General features: G+C 40.5%; 1 protein-coding gene and 1 gene segment (V, D, J or C); one reads left to right on the top strand and one right to left on the bottom strand.

Annotated features, from left to right (window-relative positions):
* LOC144698509 (uncharacterized) overlaps window positions 1-20,297 on the bottom strand; it is a 134,340-nt gene that overhangs the window by 68,324 nt on the left and 45,719 nt on the right. The window lies entirely within an intron of this gene.
* LOC144698510 (Ig heavy chain C region-like) overlaps window positions 6,781-20,297 on the top strand; it is a 22,196-nt gene continuing 8,679 nt past the window's right edge. The window contains 4 exon segments of the C gene segment in view: window positions 6,781-6,846; window positions 10,485-10,600; window positions 11,669-11,727; window positions 15,174-15,503. Of these exon segments, the coding sequence occupies window positions 6,781-6,846; window positions 10,485-10,600; window positions 11,669-11,727; window positions 15,174-15,503 (571 nt within the window).

The raw sequence follows: 20,297 nt of genomic DNA, 5'->3' as shown, positions 1-20,297 counted from the left end.
AAAATTGTGTTCATTTCTTATACCATCTGTGAATATTCTTAAAATAAACTTGTTTTGAGCTGAACATAATCAATAAGTCACTGTTGATCTGATTCTGCTGCCGTGAACACCACTTTAAAACCAGTGAGGCGTTTATGTAAATAAACATAGAAATAGATATCTCAGAATAGAATATTGAGCGACAGAAATACAATAGATGTTTCCCCACCAACAGAACATAGAAATAACAACAGAGAGAAATGCAAATCACACAAAGGATTCCAGTAATGATTAGTATTTGGAACATTTCTCTAAGTTATGGGATAACTATGTAAAGGTGATATCTGTGTTCAAAACTAGCGAAGCCTCCTTTGGTCCGGTATATAGTAGCATTGAAAATGTGTTTGCGGAGTTTCCTGCATTCTATCCCGCTCTGTCTCCCGTTCTCCCCTATCCGGGCCGTGTCTGGCCTCTCATTAATGTGTCAGCGTCTTTAACTCATAACATGAATTCAGTATCTGACCAAAGTTTAACCTCAGCCCTATTCATTGCCTTTTAACCAAATAGATGGCTGTTCACATGTAGAACTTAACTCTAAAATGTGTCTGGTGCACTCAACAACATGGGAGTATTTAATGAGACAGTCTAAAGGGAGCAGTCCTCTGCAAATTAACATTCCTATGCCTTCCTGTGAGTGATATATGCGACATTGTAGAGGGATCTTTTTACTGCATCTGATACTGCTGTACCATTCTTGGGAGCATTCGATCGAATAATAGAGGGACCTGTGTCTATTCAGCGCTATACATGTCCTTGGGAGTGTTTGGTGGGATAGTTTAGAGAGAGCTTTCCTCTGTGCCTCGCCCCGGAATTTACCAACATAGAGGCAGCTTTACTCTGCGTCTGAACTGTCCCGTGTCTATCCTTAGGAGTGTTTCATGGCGTTTCGGACTCACTGCATGAAATGGTGTTCCGGACCGAATCCCTCATCACATATCAAAATATATTTGGATGTTTACTTGAAGTACTATAGCCTCAAGGTCCCTGGAGCAAAAGCTGGGAAGTGGGATTAGACTCGATAGATCATTTCCAGCCATTAGGCACAGGGGGTGCAAAATGGCCTATTTCTGTGCCGCACATATCTATGATTTTCAGATCCTAAGAAGTGTGTTGAGGTCTCAGAAAGTGTACAGAGGAGGGTAACCACTTTGTTAACAAAGATAAGGGTCTTTAGTAACACCGATAAATTGGACAAATTAGGAGCATTCTGCTTGTGATAAAGAAGATTAAGCAGAAACCTAATGGTTATTTCCAAGATGATGAGAGGTTTTGAGAGAATTAGCAGAGAAAACCAATTCCTTCTATTCATTGCGTCAATATCCCGTGATCATAGCTTAATATTGGTAGATTTGTAAACGGGCGACGAGGAGAAATATTTCGCTAGCAACTGGTTCCCTTTATATTACACCAGATCCTGCCTCAATTATTACTCTTTGAATTCAAGTCACGGTTTCAGTTTTGCTGAAACCTGTGAAATTTATGGATACATAATCTGGTAATTGTATTTTTATTACACTAGGCTCTGACACAGTTATTTCTGTGCTAATCAAGCCTCTGTTTCAGGCCGACCACCGAATCAGTTATTACTACATTAGAACGTTTCTCTATTTATATTATATAACGCTCTGTTTCAGTTATTAGTGAACTATACCCTGTGTCTGTATATGTCGCAATCGACAACGTCTCAGTTATTACTATACTAGAGCATGTATGTGTTAATATTACGCTGGATCCTGTCTCTGTTGTTACTGCACTGGAACCTGTCTCTATTTATAATGTTTTACACTATTGTTTCTGTTAAAATTACACTGGAAAATATATGTCTTTATATTTTGCAGTGGGCCCCTACTCAGTTATCACTGTCTTATACCATGTTTTTGTTCAGCTAACACTTTACCTGCGCCAGTAAACATTGAATTATATCAAGGCAAACGTATTGGAAACTGGTGAGGAAATAGTGAAGTTAACGTGTAGCACAAAACAATGGAAACAGAAACAAATTATTATTTTTTAATTGAATTTCATTGAGAGTGGAAAGTGTTACCTTCCATTACAAGTGACAGAATTACAGGTTTACTATCCTCACGCCAGGTATAAGTACAGTTACATTTTCACCATCACTTGCACAGATCATCACACACCCCAGTGACGCACAAGTAATCACTTGCCAACAAGCAGAGAGAATGGTGGGTCGATGTCCTTTATTCTCCGGGTGATATAATCCACTTTCGAACTGAATTCTGAGGGCAGCTAAACTCACTTTGGAATCTGAATAGGCACTTTCCACACAAGAACTCGAAAAAGACGTCAGCATCAAGAAATGTTAACGGTAATAGATGATCTGAAATTGCTAGATGGATGGTTCGAAATGTAGATAGATAGACTGACAGACAAACAGGCAAGTACGCAGCTAGATGGGTGGACAGATAGAGGGACTGAGATACACAACATCTAGCGTAATATTGACAGTTTAATGCCAAATAACCTTTTCAGTGGCTCGTATTATACAAACAGGGAGACGGTCTTGTCTAATGTGAACAGATGTATGCATCAGTGCACTTACTCCAACAGGGCCTAGTGTAAAACACAAATTGAGACTAGGCCTTTTGCACTATTATCTGAGGCAGAGTCATGTGTAATTTAAAGGAAAGCATGACCCAGTCATTACGTATCAACAGCCTTCATGGTCTTAAATACCACGAACAAAGCCCCTCTTAACATCCTCTATTCTGAGGAAAACGATTCAAGATCTCCAAGGTCTTGTAACATTCGCGTCAACCTCCTGTTCATCCTCACTGCGACCTTCAAATGCTTTATAAAACATAGTTCCCGGAATAATTATGTACAATACTCATGGAAACACAGTAGGGATACTTTTACAAATGTTGTTTTTAATCATTCACTAGGCTGGAGTATTTTTCTCTCTCTATTCATCCAGGAGTTGTGAGCGTCTCTGACACGGCCAGCATTTCCCCCCATGCTCCGCTGCCCTGGAACTGAATAGTTTGCTAAACACTTTCAGAGTCGGAGGACAGTTAAGAGTCAACCACGTGCTGTGAGCCTGGAGTCAGATTTAGGCCTGACTGGGGAAGGATGCAGATTTACTTTACCGAATGTTCATTAGTGAACCAGATGCAGTTACAGCAATGAAAATTGTAACGATCCAGTTCCATTTCCATTTTTTTCAGTCATTCATAGGATTTGGGCGTTTCCAGCTGAACCAACATTCAATAGCCAAACACAATTGCCCTTGAGAAGGTGGTAGTGAGCAAACCTTTTGTACCGCTGCAGTCCACGTACTGCAGGGACACCCACAGTGCTTCTCGGAAGGGAATTGTATGATTTGGACCCAAGAATAGGGAAGAAACAGGGACTTTCCAATTGATGTTGTTCCTGTGCTTCTGCTGCCCTTGTTGCCCGTAGAATTGGGGAGTATTCCACCACACTCCTGACATCTGCCTTGTAGATTGTGGACAGGCATTTGCAGAATTCCCAGCTTCTGAACGGCTCTCGTCCCAATTGAATTTAAATTCCGCCAGCTGCTGTGGTGGGATTTGAATCCATGTCCCCAGAAGATGAGCCTGGGCCTCTGGGTGGCTGGGATAATGATGAGCACTTAGCACGTCATAACATTCAAGGCTAGGGGCCAAACGTTGGTAAATGGGATTGGTAGGTAGGTCAGGTGTTTCTCAGGTGCCGGTGCAGAGTCGATGGGCCGAAGGGCCTCTGCTGCGCTGTGAATCTGTGGCAGCGCCACGGCCAGGTCGTGCCTGATTTAGGGTCCAGTGTAATGTAACCAGAGATAGGGCCTGGTATAACTTAAATGGTAAGCTGCACGAGTTCTTTAATAACTGAAACAGGGCCTGGTTTAAAATAATCTTAAATATGGCCCATTACATTAAAAACTGAGACAAGTCCTATGAAATATAAACATAAACAGTTTAGTGCAGCAATAACTGTGAAAGGGCGTTATGTAACACAAACAGATATTACATGAGCTCAACTTTTAACAAAGCTTTTGGGAATTTAAATTTAGTTAATTTTATACAGCTGAATTATTAAAAATACATCCAATATCAATAATGGGAAAAGCGCATCTCTCAGACTCATCAAAACACACCTGATATATAAATGTCCGTTTCGGAAATACATTCCCCCCTTAAATGTTTCTTTTTTCCCGATAGGATTCCAGATAAACTTTTAATTTCCCTCCAAAAATTCTCAGTTTGCAGTCATTTTTATTAAACGGCTACGAGAATCAGCAACCTGAGCACAGTCAGAAAAGCCAAACGGCATCAACCGAGGCACAGGCAAAGATATAGACAGTCCAATTAACTCTATAAAATTCTCCACACAATCATCTGAGGACATCTACCACAAGTTAGAAACACTGAACGCAGACTAGTGGAACACCCGCCTGACATAGTCCTGCTCAATGTTAATACCTTCCAACCAATATCCTCACGCCTGATTGACCCACAAGTGCTGGCGGGACATTAGTCGGGAAGGAGTGCCCCTGGCGGGTCCTCAGGATTGACTCCAGGAGTAATGAATACTCCTGGCAGCAGAGCAAGCGACGGTGGAACATTTCCTTTCTAATTCGAGTTATTTTCCAACCTCAACTAATGAATCAGCGCGTCTCCATGTTGAACACAATTCTGGCGAAACACTGAGAGCAGAAAAGGGAATGGAACTTCAATGCCCATCAGCAAGAATGGCTCGATACCAATACTGACTGAGCTGGCCAAGCCATGAAGGACATATCTACCAGACCGGCCCCCCCGGAAGGTGTTGAGAGAACACAAGGGGAAAACTTACTAGAGACCGCGCTCATTTCTCAACCTGGCACAGATAGATCTCTCCACGTCAGTATTGGTGGGAGTGTCCACCGCACGTTCCTTTTGGATACAAAGACCCATCTTCAGGCTGACCCATTGCGCTGTGTGGCATAATCATTGTGCTAAATGCGATAGATTTGGAGAATACTTGGCAGTTAAAAACTGTGCGTCAGTGAAGCCATTAGCTTGAGCAACATTCTTATCCCCCCACAATATGCAGGTAATGGGATGTATAACCCTCACTCTACCATTCGGATGAAGCGAGGGGATCAACGATTGTTCAATGATGAATTCAGAAGAATAGGCCAGATGCAGCAACAAGAGCATCTAAAAATGGGGTGTCAGCCTGATTAAGCTGTAACATGGTGAAAAATTGCTCAACAAACCCAATGCGGTCCATTGACCCTCAATCATTCTACTCTCAGCTATCAGCAACCTGATGGAAGGTGTCATTGATGGAGCAATCAAACAGCAGCTCATCACCAACAAGCTGCTCAACAATGCTCAGTTAGGCTTCACAAGAACCTTTTAGTTCCCGACTACATCACGTTGTTGATTTGAACAAAGGCACACAGCTGAACTTCTCATATGAGAGTGAGTGCCCTTGACATCAAGGTAGCAGTTGACAGATTGTGGCACCAAGGATCCTTAGCAACATTGAAGTCAATGGGAATCAAGGGGAAAACTCATTGGGGTCATACCTAGCACAAATGAAAATGATTGCTGTTGCTGGAGGCCAGAAGCCCCACGCCAGAGCATCGCTCTCGGAGTTCCTCAGGAAAGTGTCCTAGGCCCAGCCATCTTCAGTTGCTTCATCAATGACCTTATTTCCATAATCATGCCAGAAGTAGCGATGTTCACGAATGTTGGCACAATTTTCAGCACCATTCACGATTCCGCATATACTGAAGCAGTTCATGTCTCCATGCAGAGGGGAAAAAAACATTTGGACAATAATAAACCTTTGGCTGATGAGTGGAAATTGACATAACGTGTTACAAATGCCAGGCAGTGACCATCTCCATCAAGAGAGATCCTAACCATCTCCAGCTGTTATTCATTGACATTACCATCACGGAATCCAACACCAGCAACATTGTGGGGTCACAGCAGTAAATTAAGTTAACTGAACCAGCAACATATATAAATAATCTAGAAAAGGTCAGAGGCAGCACATTGTATGGCCAGTAACGCCCCTCATGACTCCCCACAATCTGTCCACAATGTCCATGCAAACTTTAGGGAAGTAATTGCCTGAATCAGGGCAGTTCCAACAACACACTTCCAGAGCAGGCCCGAGGAACCACATGGTCTTCTCCTAATACTATTTCTTATATTCGGAAGAAGGAAGACACCATGTAGGAAAAATCATCGCGCCTGATTGGCAATCCCATCCGCCGCTTATAAACTCATTCCCTCCAGCACCACTGCACAAATACAGCAGTGTGCGCCATCTACGGAATGGACTGTGGCAACTCGCCAACTGTCCTTTGACAGCGTCGTGCAGGCCCCTGACTGCTAGCACCTAGAGGACCAAGTGTGACAGACCCATGGACAGACCTATAAGTTCCCCCCAAGGCCAACTACCACATTGGCTTGGAAATATATCGTTATTTCTTCACTGTCGCTGGGTCAAAACCCTGAAACCCCCTATCTAACAGCAGTGAATCATAGGGTCATAGAAATCTACAATACGGAATTCATCCCAGCGAACAAGCAGTAACCAGCCTTGTCCTACTTTCCAGCTCTTGGTCTGTAACCTTTTGGGTTGTTTCACTTCAAGTTTCTACAAACCTTTCACATCATGAGTTTTAGATTCCCATCATCCTTTGGGTGAAAACATTTGCCATGACCTATTTACTCCTGGAAGAAGGGGTCGACTGTATTATAGCCAGATTTGCTGATGATACCAAGCTGGAAAGGGAAACAGGTTCTGAGGAGGATACAAAAAGGCCACAATGATATTAAGGTAAGTTAAGTGATTGTGCTGAAATTTGGCACATGGAATATAATGTTGGAAAAATAGGAGGTTGCCTAATTTTGGAGGATAAGTCGAAATGCAACATGTTATTTAAATTGAGAGGCTGCAGAATTCTTCAGTGCAGAGAGATCTGCGTGTCTTTGTACACGGATCACAGAAACTATGCGGGCACAGCAAGGAGTTAGGGAGGCAAATAGAATAACCCCTTTTATTGCAAGAGGTGTGGACTTTCAAAGCAGGGAATTCTTTCTCTAATTGTACTTGCCATTGGTGAGACAGTACCTGTGGTATTGAGGACAGTTATGGTCCCTGTTATCAGAAATATACGTGCATCAGAATCAATTCAGAGAATGTTCACTAGGCTGATGCCTGGGATGAAGGGGTTGCCTTATGAGAAAGAGTTCAGCTGATTGAACATGTACTTATTGAAGAGCAGAGGAAAGCGAGGTACTATGATTGAAACCTCAAAGATTCTGAGGGAATTTTAGAGAGTAAATGCTGAGAACATGCTTCCACTTCGCAGGGGAATCTGCAACTAGGGGACACGGTTTAAAATTAGGTCTTCTTCCATTTAAGGCGGAGATGAGGGGGAATTTCATCTCTCAGAGGGTCATTAGTCTTTGGACTTCACTTCTCCAGAACGCAATGGAGGCTAGTCATTAAATATATTCATGGCTGAGTTAGACAGACATTTGATCAACATGAGATTCATGGGTTATGGGATGCAGGCAAGAAATTGGTGTTGAGGCCAAAATCGGATCAGCTTTGATGTTCCTGAATGGCAGAGCAGGCTCGAAGGGCTGAATGGACTAATCCTCCTCCTATTTCTTCTGATCCTCTTTATCATTGACTCTCAACCAAGGAGAAATGGGGCTTTGTATCCAGACTCTCCAGACCCTTCATAGTTTATACACTTCAGCCTTGTCATCCCTTAGTTTCCTTTGTTCAAAAGTAAACAAACCTAACCAATCCTCCCAAATAGCAAACCTCCTGCAGCCGAGGCAATGTCATCGTAAATCTCCGCTGTAACGTTGCTAGCCCAATCAAGACTTTCCTATAGTTCTTGGACCAAGGTTGCTCCGAACTCTCTAACTCTGGCCTAACTAGTGTTTTACACAGTTCCCGCAGAACATCTCAGCTCGTATATTCTATGCCTCGGAGAATAAAGACAAGAATCCCATCTGTTTCTTGATCACCTCATCTACCTGTCCAGACACCTTTAGGAATATCTGCATTCTATAGTCCCACTTTACTTCTCAGTGTCGTATCATTCGTGAATCTGTGGAATTCACTACCTCAGAATGCACTGGATGCCAGAACGTTGAATAAATTTAAGGAGGAGATAGATGGATTTTTAATTAGTAATGGGTTGAAAGGTTATGGGGAGAGGGTGGAAAATTGGAGTTGAGGCCGAAATGAGATCAGCAATGATCTAAATGAATGGCGGGGCAGGCTCGAGGAGCTGAATTGCCAACTGCTGCTCCTAGTTCTTATGTTCTTATGTTCCTATTTACTGTTTATTCCATAATCTTGTTAGCCTTCCTTAAATGGTCTACCTCGCAATCATCTTTATGCCATTCTTATGTCTACCTGACTGGTCGAAATCCTGCAGTGTACAGCTTTCTGCTTCATTCTTAATCACACAGCCAATTTGTGTATCATCTAAAGCCTTCTTAATCATGCTCTTTTCAAGTGCAAGTCCTATTACTAAGGCCTGGGGGATACCACTCCCATTTAAATAAACACCCCGTGTCATTTATCGCTTGCCTCCTGGCATTGAACCAATTTTGGATTTACCTCGCCGCTTTGCCTTGGATCACATTGGCTTTTAATTTCGGAACCGCTCTTCCATGTAGAACCTGGTCATTTTAAAATCCACATAGACTACATCGAATGCACTGTATCAATCGGCACCCCTTATTATCCCTTCAAAACATTTAACAATAATAGTCAGACTCGCCCTTCCTTTAACAAATTCTTGCTGTCCAGCTTTGCTTAGTGAGTGTCATTCTAAATGTAGATGCACCCTGTCCCTTGGAATGTTCGCTTTCCAATACTATTCCCGGCTCCAAGATTATATTCACTGTCCTGTAATTACTCAGTCTATACCTTTATCCGTTTGAACAAGGATACAACGTTAGCTGCCCTCTCGCCCTGTCTCAGTGCCTGAAGTTGCAAAGGATTATAAAGTGATGGTGATTCCTATGCCGAGGATACAATTCGGGCCGGCCTTGGGATTCATGCAGTTTCAAACCGCTTGATACTTTCAAGAAGATGGCAATTCGCCATTTCTCAATGAGAATTGGGAATGGGTAGAGATGTTTGACTTAACAACTCTTCCAAATCAGTCGATAATTAAACGTAAAACATTAGAGACTGTCTAATGTAATATAAACCATCCATGCCCATCCCTACATTACACTAGGCCCTTTTTCAGTTATTGCCGCCTGAGGCAGTGCTGGTTTGGTACAATTTAGGAAAACCAACTTGCACTGTCTCCTGGTGGCCAATCGTTGCCATTACTGCTATCGTGAAAATGTCGACGTTCGTACTGTTGTTGATAGAAACGTATCAACAAACAAATTTGCACTTACATTCCACTCAACGCATTTTTAATGAAATTGAATTAAATGCTGTGAAAATAACTGGTGAAGGAAATCCATCTTTGGGGATGTAACTTGCAAACATTATGGATGATGTGTTTTGTATGGACACACTCACAGACACAAATAGAGGCATATATATATGTTCAGGCTCGGTCACACAACCAGTAGCCACGGAAAACGTAAATGTGAAGGCCCTCAGGAGAAACATTCCTTAACATTAAAACACGGTGTACAATAGCCACAACAGAGATTTCCACTAATCAGTATAAACTGCAGTGCACTCTGGCTCACCTTTCCTTCAGTCCCTCAACCCAGTTCAAATTTCCGACATTGTCATAAGATTCGACCAGTACTTTCAACAAAACTGTTACATAACACCAGCGCAATGGGAAATTGTACACAGCTCCTTATGGCTGTGACCAAGACTAAACGTATTTTTACAACAAACAAAAATCCATCCTCCCACCCAGACAAATATATGTTCTTTAATTATTATGAAACATACCTCTCCCTTCATCCATCTGTCTATTTACCTAAAACAGAAAAACTTACAGTACCACAATAACTGACATTGGCAATAGATTAATTTAAACAGAGTGTCCAGTGCCGTCATAACAGAAAAGGGGCCTTATTTAACATAAACAGCGATAAGGACTCCTGCACTCTGAGCTGTTTAGTGCATGAATAACTATGGCAGACCCCGCCGAATATAAACAGGGAGATTGCCTCATGGAGCTTAAAGGGGGGCATAACATAATGCAGAAATAAACGAGAAAGGGTCTAGTGTAATATAAATAAGGACATAGATGAGTGTAATATAACCAGACACATGCTTCAGTGCAGCAATAACTGAAAAGGGGCCTAGTGTAAAGTGTGGATGGGCACAGAGTTTATTGCACTAATATCCGTGACTGGACCCAGAATAATATGGACTGAGACAAGGTCAGATTATGGCCTTGCAAAACCCTTCAGAAACTTGAACACTTCTTTCAAAACATCTCTTAACTTTCTCTGCTCTAGGATGCGATTTCTATCGTTTTTCCACATAACGGAAGCCCCTCACCCGTTCTGATAAATCCTTCGACAGCATCTTCAGAACCCGAGAGCTCTGCGGCAGAGAAGGACAAGGGCAGCAGGTGAATGGGAGCACCAACACCTGCTAGTGCCGCTCCAAGTCACACACAGTATTCTGATTTGGAAATATAGATTTTTTCCTTCGTTGTTATGGAGTCAAAACCCCAGAGCTCCCTTCCCACCAGCACTGTTTTTGGATTTATGCCACACGCGAAGTGGCTCACCAACACATTCTCCAGGGCATTTAGTTATGGCTAGTAAATGTCGGCCTTGACAGAAATGTCAACATCTGTGAATGAAGTAGAACTAGCAATAACTGCGTGAAGGTCTGCTGTGATATAAACATAGACATGCTATGGAGCAGTAATAGTTGAAGCAGTGTATGTATGTTTTCATGGCAGCACTCGCGCTAGCACTGCCACCTGGTGGCGAAAGATTGCCATTAATGTTACTGTAAAATGCCTTCATCAGTTATTGTTTCTCATATTAACGCATCTAGAAACAAGCTACAATGATATACAAGATTATTACATTCTACAGGGGGTGGCAAAGGATACAAAATGCAAAGAATTCCGTCTGAGTGAAGCTTTGTTGCGCAAAGAAACATTAGCAAAAGGACAATGTGGTTCAACCCCTGTTAATTTATATTAATAGACATTTATTGCCATTAATTGAAGGGAGGAATTTTAATCAGGGAACATTTGTGTGTGTGTGTGTGTGTGTGTGTGTGTGTGTATGTGTGTGTGTGTATGTGTGCGTGTGTGTGTGTGTATACGTCTGTGTTTGTCTGACTGTATCTGTGTGTCTGTTTGTTTACATGTGTGCCTTTGCGTGTTTGTCTAAACACATCATTCTTAATGTTTCTATGAGAATTCTGCAAAGGTAAATGATTATGTTTTCCAGTTATGTTTCAATATTTTATTCCCTTTGATTAAAAATATAATTTTAGGTCCTGTAATATCCTTAATGTGCATTGATTATCCATTTATTTTGTGCTCCTATTTAGATCGCATTGTCCCACCGAACATTCTGTTACCAAGGCAATGTCTGTCTGTCTTCAGAAATCATTTGTAAAGGTGATTAAATCGGAGCATGCATAACGTGTATGAACACATTGTTCTTTGTGACAGATTGTTAGTTGATCATCAGCACATCTCTCGGGACCTTGTAATGATTTCGGCATATTGCAGTAAAAGCGAGAATCTCACTATACGTGATCTGAGATTAATAAAACATTTACAATTTCCTTCAGTCAGAAAGAAATCGAATTATATCCAGCAACCATTTGCAACTATATAGCCCCTTTAATGCCGTAAATCGCTCCACGTTGACTCACCAGACCACTAGCAGGCCAAGTTTGACACCGAGTCACGTAAGGAGACACAAGGGCGGATGACCCTACATTAGGTCAACGATGTAACTTTTAGTGAGGATAGTAAAGGAGGAGAGAGGGAGAAGGGGTTTATGAGTGAATTCCATGGTTTAGGGCCAAGGCAGTTGGCAACAAGTGATAAAATTCACGGATGCAAAAGATGTGAGAATTCGAGGAGGGAAGGGATCTGGGAGGATTGTGAGGCTGAAGGAGCTGACAGGGATGGGGGTGGTGGTAGTGAGGGCGGGGGGAGAGGTGGTGGAGGCCATGGAGGGAGTTTAACAACTGTGATAATCTTATTACTGTTGCATTACTTAACCGAGAGCTGGCGTGGGTCAGGGAGAACAGGGTTGATGGGCCAGCGGGACTTGTGTGCATTAAGGTATGGGCAAGAGCATTTAGCTTGAGCTCCTATTTATGGAAGGTGGGCTCTGGGAGGATGGTCAGGAAACCATTGGAATATTCAGATCAAGAGGTGACAAAGAGATGGATGGGAGTTTTAGTCCACTGCCTATGTCATGTAGACCCAGAAACAGGGAATAATTAATCGAGTTTCTGCTCCCATGTTTGTTGGTGTCATATAGGACCAATAACAAATAATCATTCCTAGGGTTTGTGCTCGCTTGACTGCCTGTGTCATATAGGCCCAGCACCTGGAGATAATGCCCAGGGCTTGTGATTCAATGTGTGTCTGTGTGACTTGGGACCAGCCCCTGGGAATCATTAGTATAGCTGGTGCTTCAAGGGCAGGTCGTATCAGATAACCCCTGCACCTGGAAGCAATTCCCAGGTTTTGAACAACTAAACGGTCATACATCAGAAAATCCAGGTTCTGGGGACAATTCCCAGCATTTATGTTCTCTGGTGAGTCTGCTGGGCCCAGGTGTTTGATACTAACCCCAGGTTTTATGCTCCCTGATACTTCTAATATCCCCCAGTCTCTAGGAATCACATTCAGGATTTGTGCTCCCTGGAGCGTCAGATAGGCCCCAGCGTCTCGAAATAATTCCTTTGGTTTCTGTCACAATTGCCTCATGCTCTGAGAATCTTTCCTAGGATTCATACACTGGTACTTCAGAGAGGATACAGTTTCTGGGAATCAATCTCAAGTTATGAATTCATTCGAAATGAACGTCCATATACCCAATGGAGATGAGCCTGGACTGTTTGGGCACATTGTTGCTGGGCAGATCTGTGTATAAATAGGTTCCTTTGCTAACACCTGGGTTCTTGTTGCCTTGCTATATTTGATCAGCGGGCAGGAAACTGATTGTTGAATTCTCTGCACAGCAGCCACAGATGTTTCCTGTAAATTGAAATGTGAATTATCGCTCCTCCCTGATGGTGGAATGCTGGATTCCTGTCACTGCCTGTTGGGCAGAGATATGGGATGAACGTGTTGTTCAACAAACTGGGAATAAATTTAGCAGCAAATGAATCGTTAGGCAATGTTAATCTAAATTGCATTTCTTATGAGATGATATTAAGGAAACTGCGTTTTGTGTATGGCAGGTGCAGAACAGACTAAATGTGAATACAACAATACAATGAGTTTGCGATTTTAATTATTTAAGGCCAATTTGATTCCGATAATTGGGAAGTTCTTTTACAATCCTGTAACAGGGAATGCCAGCTGAGCTGGTATCACACAGATATAAAGAACACATGAACTACTCTGATACTAATGTTTGATTCATTTAATAATTTTGTAATTTACCCAATGGTCTGCAGATGGCAGAGTTACAATCCCAATCTGGAGACTGACTGAGAACTCAAATTATTCACTGGAATTTTAGTATAATTGTAATGGCAGGCTTTATATTTTCACATGTAACCCGTTATACATTTGGTCTTGGCACCTGAAAAGCTGAACACAACAGGTTTGATATCACCATAAATTCAATGATTTATCTTCCTTGGTGAAAATTAACAACATCAAAAAAAAAATCAAACTCATGATGCCCCAAATCTCTGAATATAATTTATGCTTTAGTGGGGTCACCCAGATCGATATTGTTTTATCTGCATTGCTAAATATTTCCCCATAGTTTGTGGGATAAATATGTCACATCAATTAGAAAGGTAGACATGGTGATTTAATTCTTAACTAAACAGTATTCGGCTGGACTGTTTCAGCCTCATCACACAAACATTCCTCGGTGTAAATCTCAACCAATCCCATTTAGAATCGTTCAGTGTGAAATGAAAGAACAATATTCACACTGGTGAACTGAGATCCAGTGGAAAATTGATTCACCGGGAATTGTTTTAAAGCGAAGATTCATATTTCACGATGGATTATATCTGAAATTAAGTGACATTATTCCGAAACTGTCGATGTCCTAGGACAACTATAATCGCTTTCTCTGGACAAATATCAGTAACATTTGCAACTTTTAGACCACAGATAGGGGAAAATGGAAATAAAGAAGACTTGCAGTTAAACAGTGCATTTCACAACCACAGGACACCTTAAAGCACTTTATAGGCAATGAAGATTTGTTTATTTATAAACATATAATCACCATTGTATTGCAAGGAAAGACGACCGTGAATTTACGCATAGGAAGATCCAGCAAACTGCACTGTGATAAATCACCAGATAAGCTGATTTTGGGATGTTGGCTGAAGGAGAAATATTGGCCCCAGGGGATCTCTCCCTTCACCTTCGAAATAATTCCATGGGAGCGTTTAGGTCCATCTGAGAGGAATTGGACACTGAGCACATGTGAGGTGTTTATTGGGAATATAAAGGTTCGCCCTGAGTCAATTTAAAACTAAACCTGCTTTGGAGAGAGAGTATCACAACCCAAAGGATAAATAGACAATCAAAAAACGTACATTTGTGGAACACGGATTATTAATGGTTAATAATTGTTTATACAGCTGGACCCAGACAGGAAAAGAGAGGAGGAGCCAGGCTGTTAACTGGGGGAGGAGAGTGACTCCCATTATCCAGCTCTCTCTCTCTCTCTTATTTGACTCTAGCCGGTATAAATAGCGGGACAGTTCAGCTCCTGGTTCACAATCCGCAGGTGTCGCTGCGACGGAGAGTCACGCTCCCAAGTCAGTTATACCCAGAGACTGAAGGATGGGATTTGCGCTGTGCCTTTGCTTCTTCTTGGCTTGCTCTACCTGTGAGTATTCCTGACTTTATGGTTGATACAATAGAAGTCTGCTTCTTGTCTGATATCGTGTTGCTATTTACATTTACTGATTTGATTGTTTTCTAATGTAATTACATTTTTTCCATTCGCTAACAGATGTCCAATCCGCCATCGTGCTGACCCAGCCGGCTTCAGAGACCGCCAAGCCCGGAGAATCTCGCAAACTGTCCTGTTCAGTGAGCGGGTTCAGTCTGGACAGCTACTATGTGTACTGGGTTAAACAAGTTCCTGGGAAAGGGCTGGAGTGGCTCCTTGCTTTCTACAAACCCTCGTCAACCACGTATTACGCGCCTGGGGTTGAAGGTCGAATCATCCCATCAAGAACTTCGTCCACAACTTACATTGAGATCAAAAATCTGAGACCCGACGACACCGCGAGGTATTACTGTGCAAGAAACCACGGCGACATGAACAAGTCCAGAGCTCGTACAGAAACCGCAGAGGAATAATTACAGCGAATCATAGGTCAGTATTAGCTCAAAATAGGTTAAGAGATGTGATTCAACCAAGATTGAAAAGTTACATTTTCCAAAGCAATAAAGTGGCGAAGAATAAAAACAAAATATTGACTAACTCTGTATATTAAAGAGCATAGTTACCGCTTAGAATGTGCACAACTGACGACCAGGAGCCAAATGGAAATATTGGCAAATTATTATGTGAATGGGGATAATTTTAGCCTAAAGTTCTGCTCCTGAGTAAAACTCTTCGATGAAATGTAATCAAAATCTGCAAATCTTCTGCTGACTGAAAGGTTTTATTTCTTGGAGCAACAATCAGTGAGTGAGAGCAGTATTTGTGCTGGTGCGTGTCATTGTGGTACTACAGTGGGTCACGGTGCTGTGTATAGCGAACTCCTCATACAAATACCCCGGAGAGGGACTTTGATCAAATCTGCGATCAGTATCACACCAGGAAAGTCAAAGAAAATAAATATGACCAACAATAAGGGTTTGAAGGAACACTGAATTACGAAAAATGTATAAAAGTCTCCGTTTTTACTAATTTTGATTGTCTTGCTAAATAGGGGCATAGATGTTAAAGGCTTATTTCGATCCGCTTTATTAACATAATGAAGAGTTCTAACTGAAATATCACAATGATGTATTGCTACAGTATTCAGAATCAGGTTTCTCACACCGCTGTGGATTTGAATCTCTGTATTTCACATTTACCTGTCCGCCACAGTTTCTGACATGGTGCGTCTCACAGTGATACAACTGGATGGCACAGCCGTTACTGTTAATGCAAAAACCTCATCGGGGCTAATTGATTGCATTTGGGTCAATGCATTTTTTCTTACAATACAACTATATTAAACAAAGCCCTATCTGTGCCTGGAACTCTCCAACTGACAGGTTTCAAGAGGTGCTAAAGTGTCAATTATTAAATCATTGGTTGTTGATTTCAATGCATGATCATCAGTTACTCTGTGAAATACAAATAAAACAGTGTAATTTATAAAGTTTTAAAAAATAATTCACAATTTTACTTTTTTGATAAAGTCGATTATGATTTTACTTTGCCTCTCGGTTCTTAACATTTAAATTAATATTGAATTTCTCCCCTTGTGTGCAGAACTGGTTATTGTGTGACCCAGACCAGCGAGTGTAACACTGTGACTATCCTGGCTACTGGGGACAAGGGACCATGGTGACGGTGACTGCAGGTAAGAAACATGCCTTCATTCTGTGCTGTTGGATTTGCTTCATTGTTTCACATTTCTGTTTATTTTAGTCATTAATGTGTTAACCGAAACTTTGCATTCTGTGTTTAAAATGTTTCATTGAATTATGCTGCAAAGGGATTGAACAATTCTCCTGCTTCTCGGCAAAAAAAAAATGCTCTGGGGGTCTTGTTTGAGTGATTTGCCTTTTGTCTGCTGATGAGGCTTTGTGCTTGGCTTACTTTAAATACATGAGTTTTGCTAAACAGTTTGGTGTTTCTACCATATTTAATCTCGGTGACATCTGATTGCTGCAAGTTTTCTAATCGACTGAAAACATTTTGTTTAAAAGTGTTGGAAATAACATTGTAGACAGGAAACCGAGTGCTATCAAGTACAAAAATGTCATATTAAATTATGGGTTTTAAAATAAATGCTTATCATGTTTATTTGTGTTAACTGCGCTGAGAAATATCAATATAATGTTGACGAATGTTCATCTTAAATAAGTGAAATGCTACCATAACTGAGAACAACAGAGTTAACAAATTTCCTGCCTGGGTCTGGTTTAAATGAAAACAAATTGAAACATTAAAATGCAGTAATATCGCCCGATATTACTAAAATATACCGTGAAAATCAACACAATGCATTAAACACGATCCATCGAAATATAATTCTTCTGCCATGGTTTCATATTTCTGTTTATTTCAATAAATGACTTATTCAATGAAAGGCAACTTCGGTGCGATGTATTGAGGTTTATTTGAAATGTTGCACCTGATTCTGCTGAAACGACTTAGGTAATTAAGCAGTTGTTGGATTCAGTCCCTCGGTGTTGTGATTTCATGTTAAGTGCTGAGGAGAGTATGGTCCTGGGTTACTTTGAACAGTTACAGCTCATGGACCTGTTTTGTGATTCTAAAACATGTAATGTCGATCACATCTGATTAAACCATTATGAAGGAGGGTTATAGTTACAAAGCAGGCAGGCTTTTAAATCAATATTGATAGATATATTGATGCATTTTTATTTTAGTGCTAATTGCAGATTTAACAATTAATATTTTGCACCCGATACTCCTACCTAATGCTTGAAGTAACACTGCAATGTTAAAGTGCATAACCAGCGAATTTGAACTGTGATGAGGAGTTAAATGAATATAACTCAAACGGCTATAATGCGGCAATATTTCCCAAGATTACAACAATAAAAAATAGCATTGATAGACATTTAGCAGATAATTTGTGCTATCCACAACTCTGCTGCAAAACGCAGCACAATTAATAGCAGCTGGACAAATGCAGAGGTTCCAGCAATTTCCATTGTTTTTTTTTAATATAATACACACTGATCGCACTGCAGTGTTTAGTTCAAACAGGGATTTTAAATTAATTGGTTCCTCCCTGTTTTACACAAGTTGAAAGGTGCAAATTAATTATCAATATTAAATGCGTTTTGTAAATTGCAGCTAGCTAATTTTATATATCTGCCGGGTTGCTGAACCTTTGCTGTGCAGCCAAACAGCGTTGTTCCTTCAAATTTAGACCATTATCACTAAACCAATCTTAAACAGTTTACAGTTAATGAATTGCTCAATAATTCTATTCAAATTCAGAGAAAGTCCAAAATGCATAAGGCTGTAGATGGACAAACATTGCAATTGAAGCAGGTTGGCTTAGTTTTAAATGTAACTTCTGAATTGAAGAACAGCCACCAATCTTGCAAAGCTGTGAGATATACGGGTTGAATTAAATGGAAGCTACCTTTAATTCTCATTAAAATCGTTGTTCTTTTTGCTCGTGGAGTTTCAGTGTCTCAGGTGATGCAGAGGAATTGTTATCTCTCAGTTCTGCATTGATGGTTGTGGATCTTAATTTCAATAAGTAGCATTATATATTTAAACAGAAATTGCTGAAAAAAATACTCAACAGGACTGGCAGCATCTGTCCATGGAGAAGCAGAGATCTGAAGAAGAGTCATACCGATTCGAAACGTTAACTCTGTTTTTCTCTGCACTGATGCTGCCAGACGTGCTGAGTTTTGCCAGCATTTTCCGTTTTTATATCAGATTCCCAGCATCCGCAGCATTTTATGTTCATTATATATTTAAAACTCATTTACGTGCATTATGTGGATTACGGGAATGGTATATCGAAACTTGGCTGTATTATTATCTAGGGGAGGCTCCGAAAATGGCGACAAACTGCCAGGGCTACATTAATTGTTAAAAATAAAAATGCTGTTGAAATGTGGGATGATATTTAAACTCCGGAGTCCTGCTTTAGTGACTAGAGGATATCGCAATCCATTTTTTTATTACCGATTTGAGTACCCGGATAGTGTTTGAACAATGTTAAGCTGCCCACTTATAATTCTATCATGTGAAATACACGTTTAGAACAGAAGTGCTTTTATGTCTTGCCAACATAGTTACAAACATGAAAAGCTTACACGTGTGTAGTTATAGGAGCACATTCTTATAAATTTTTGATCATCTTAATTTATTAAAAGTAAGATAATATATTTGTCCGAATGTGTATCTCATTATTTGTTTAATTTAAGAAATGTCACCTTAATTTAATTAAGCCGATTATTAACAAGAGACAAATCAGAAGAAGAATAAAATTATTAACTAACTTGGCATAATAGGGTAAAATATCAACAATGTGAAAATAGAATCTAAGATCAGTGCAAACTCATTACAAAAAAAATCTCTCAAATGTGCTGCGCTGAGTCCAGGATTAAAGTTAAAACTCATGGTTGGAGAATTTTAAAAATTATTTTCAGTTAACTTGGAAAGCAACATGTTTCTTACTCAGCTGCCTTCAGCTCCTTTGGATGTTTTTGTACAATTTAATTAATTACCTTCGTGTATTGCCTCAGCAGTTTCAATGCTTACACATAATTCTGAAATTATGTCAGTGAATAATCGGATTTCAGTGTAATTATCTCCCGATTTGTTAAATTCTTGTTCTGTTACAATGTCCCTGTTATAGACATAAATTACCATGAATGTAAATTATTTTGATGAACCTGTTCTCAGCCAAACTAACTCTAAGGCTGTTGTGAAAACTGTACACAGACAGGGAGATATTGCAGCCCCTCAAAGGGAGTTTTTCAATTTAGAATCAGCTTCATTTCAAAGAAGTGACGTGGTCATAAATTTACAGAAGTTTTAATCTATTCAAACGGATTAATGGATACTGGAGAAATCTATCTTTAATAGAATGATTTTTGCATTGTTTATGTCTGTTCTGTTTCTATGTGCGTGGTCACTGTGCGAGAATCAGAAGCCTGCTGGCTGTTTGTGAACTTTCTGGTTCATTCTCCTGTATTTCAGGGAATTAATTTCGAACCATTATATAAGAAGTTTGTATATCCGAGGAAGGTGCAAGTCTGTTCTTAAGTTTGAGAAGGTGTCTCATAAATAAGATCAGTATCCCAGTTTGTTGAATTCAGAAGGAATGCAACGTGTAGAAAGATATTTTTCCTGTTCAGTGTTTGCTGTATCAGAGCCGGTGGTTTGTTGATGGTCCAGTCTAAGCGCAAG

The sequence above is a fragment of the Cetorhinus maximus genome, chromosome 23 (assembly GCF_964194155.1).
Source record: "Cetorhinus maximus chromosome 23, sCetMax3.hap1.1, whole genome shotgun sequence".
Classification (NCBI taxonomy): domain Eukaryota; kingdom Metazoa; phylum Chordata; class Chondrichthyes; order Lamniformes; family Cetorhinidae; genus Cetorhinus; species Cetorhinus maximus.
This window is presented reverse-complemented; position numbering and strand designations above follow the sequence as displayed.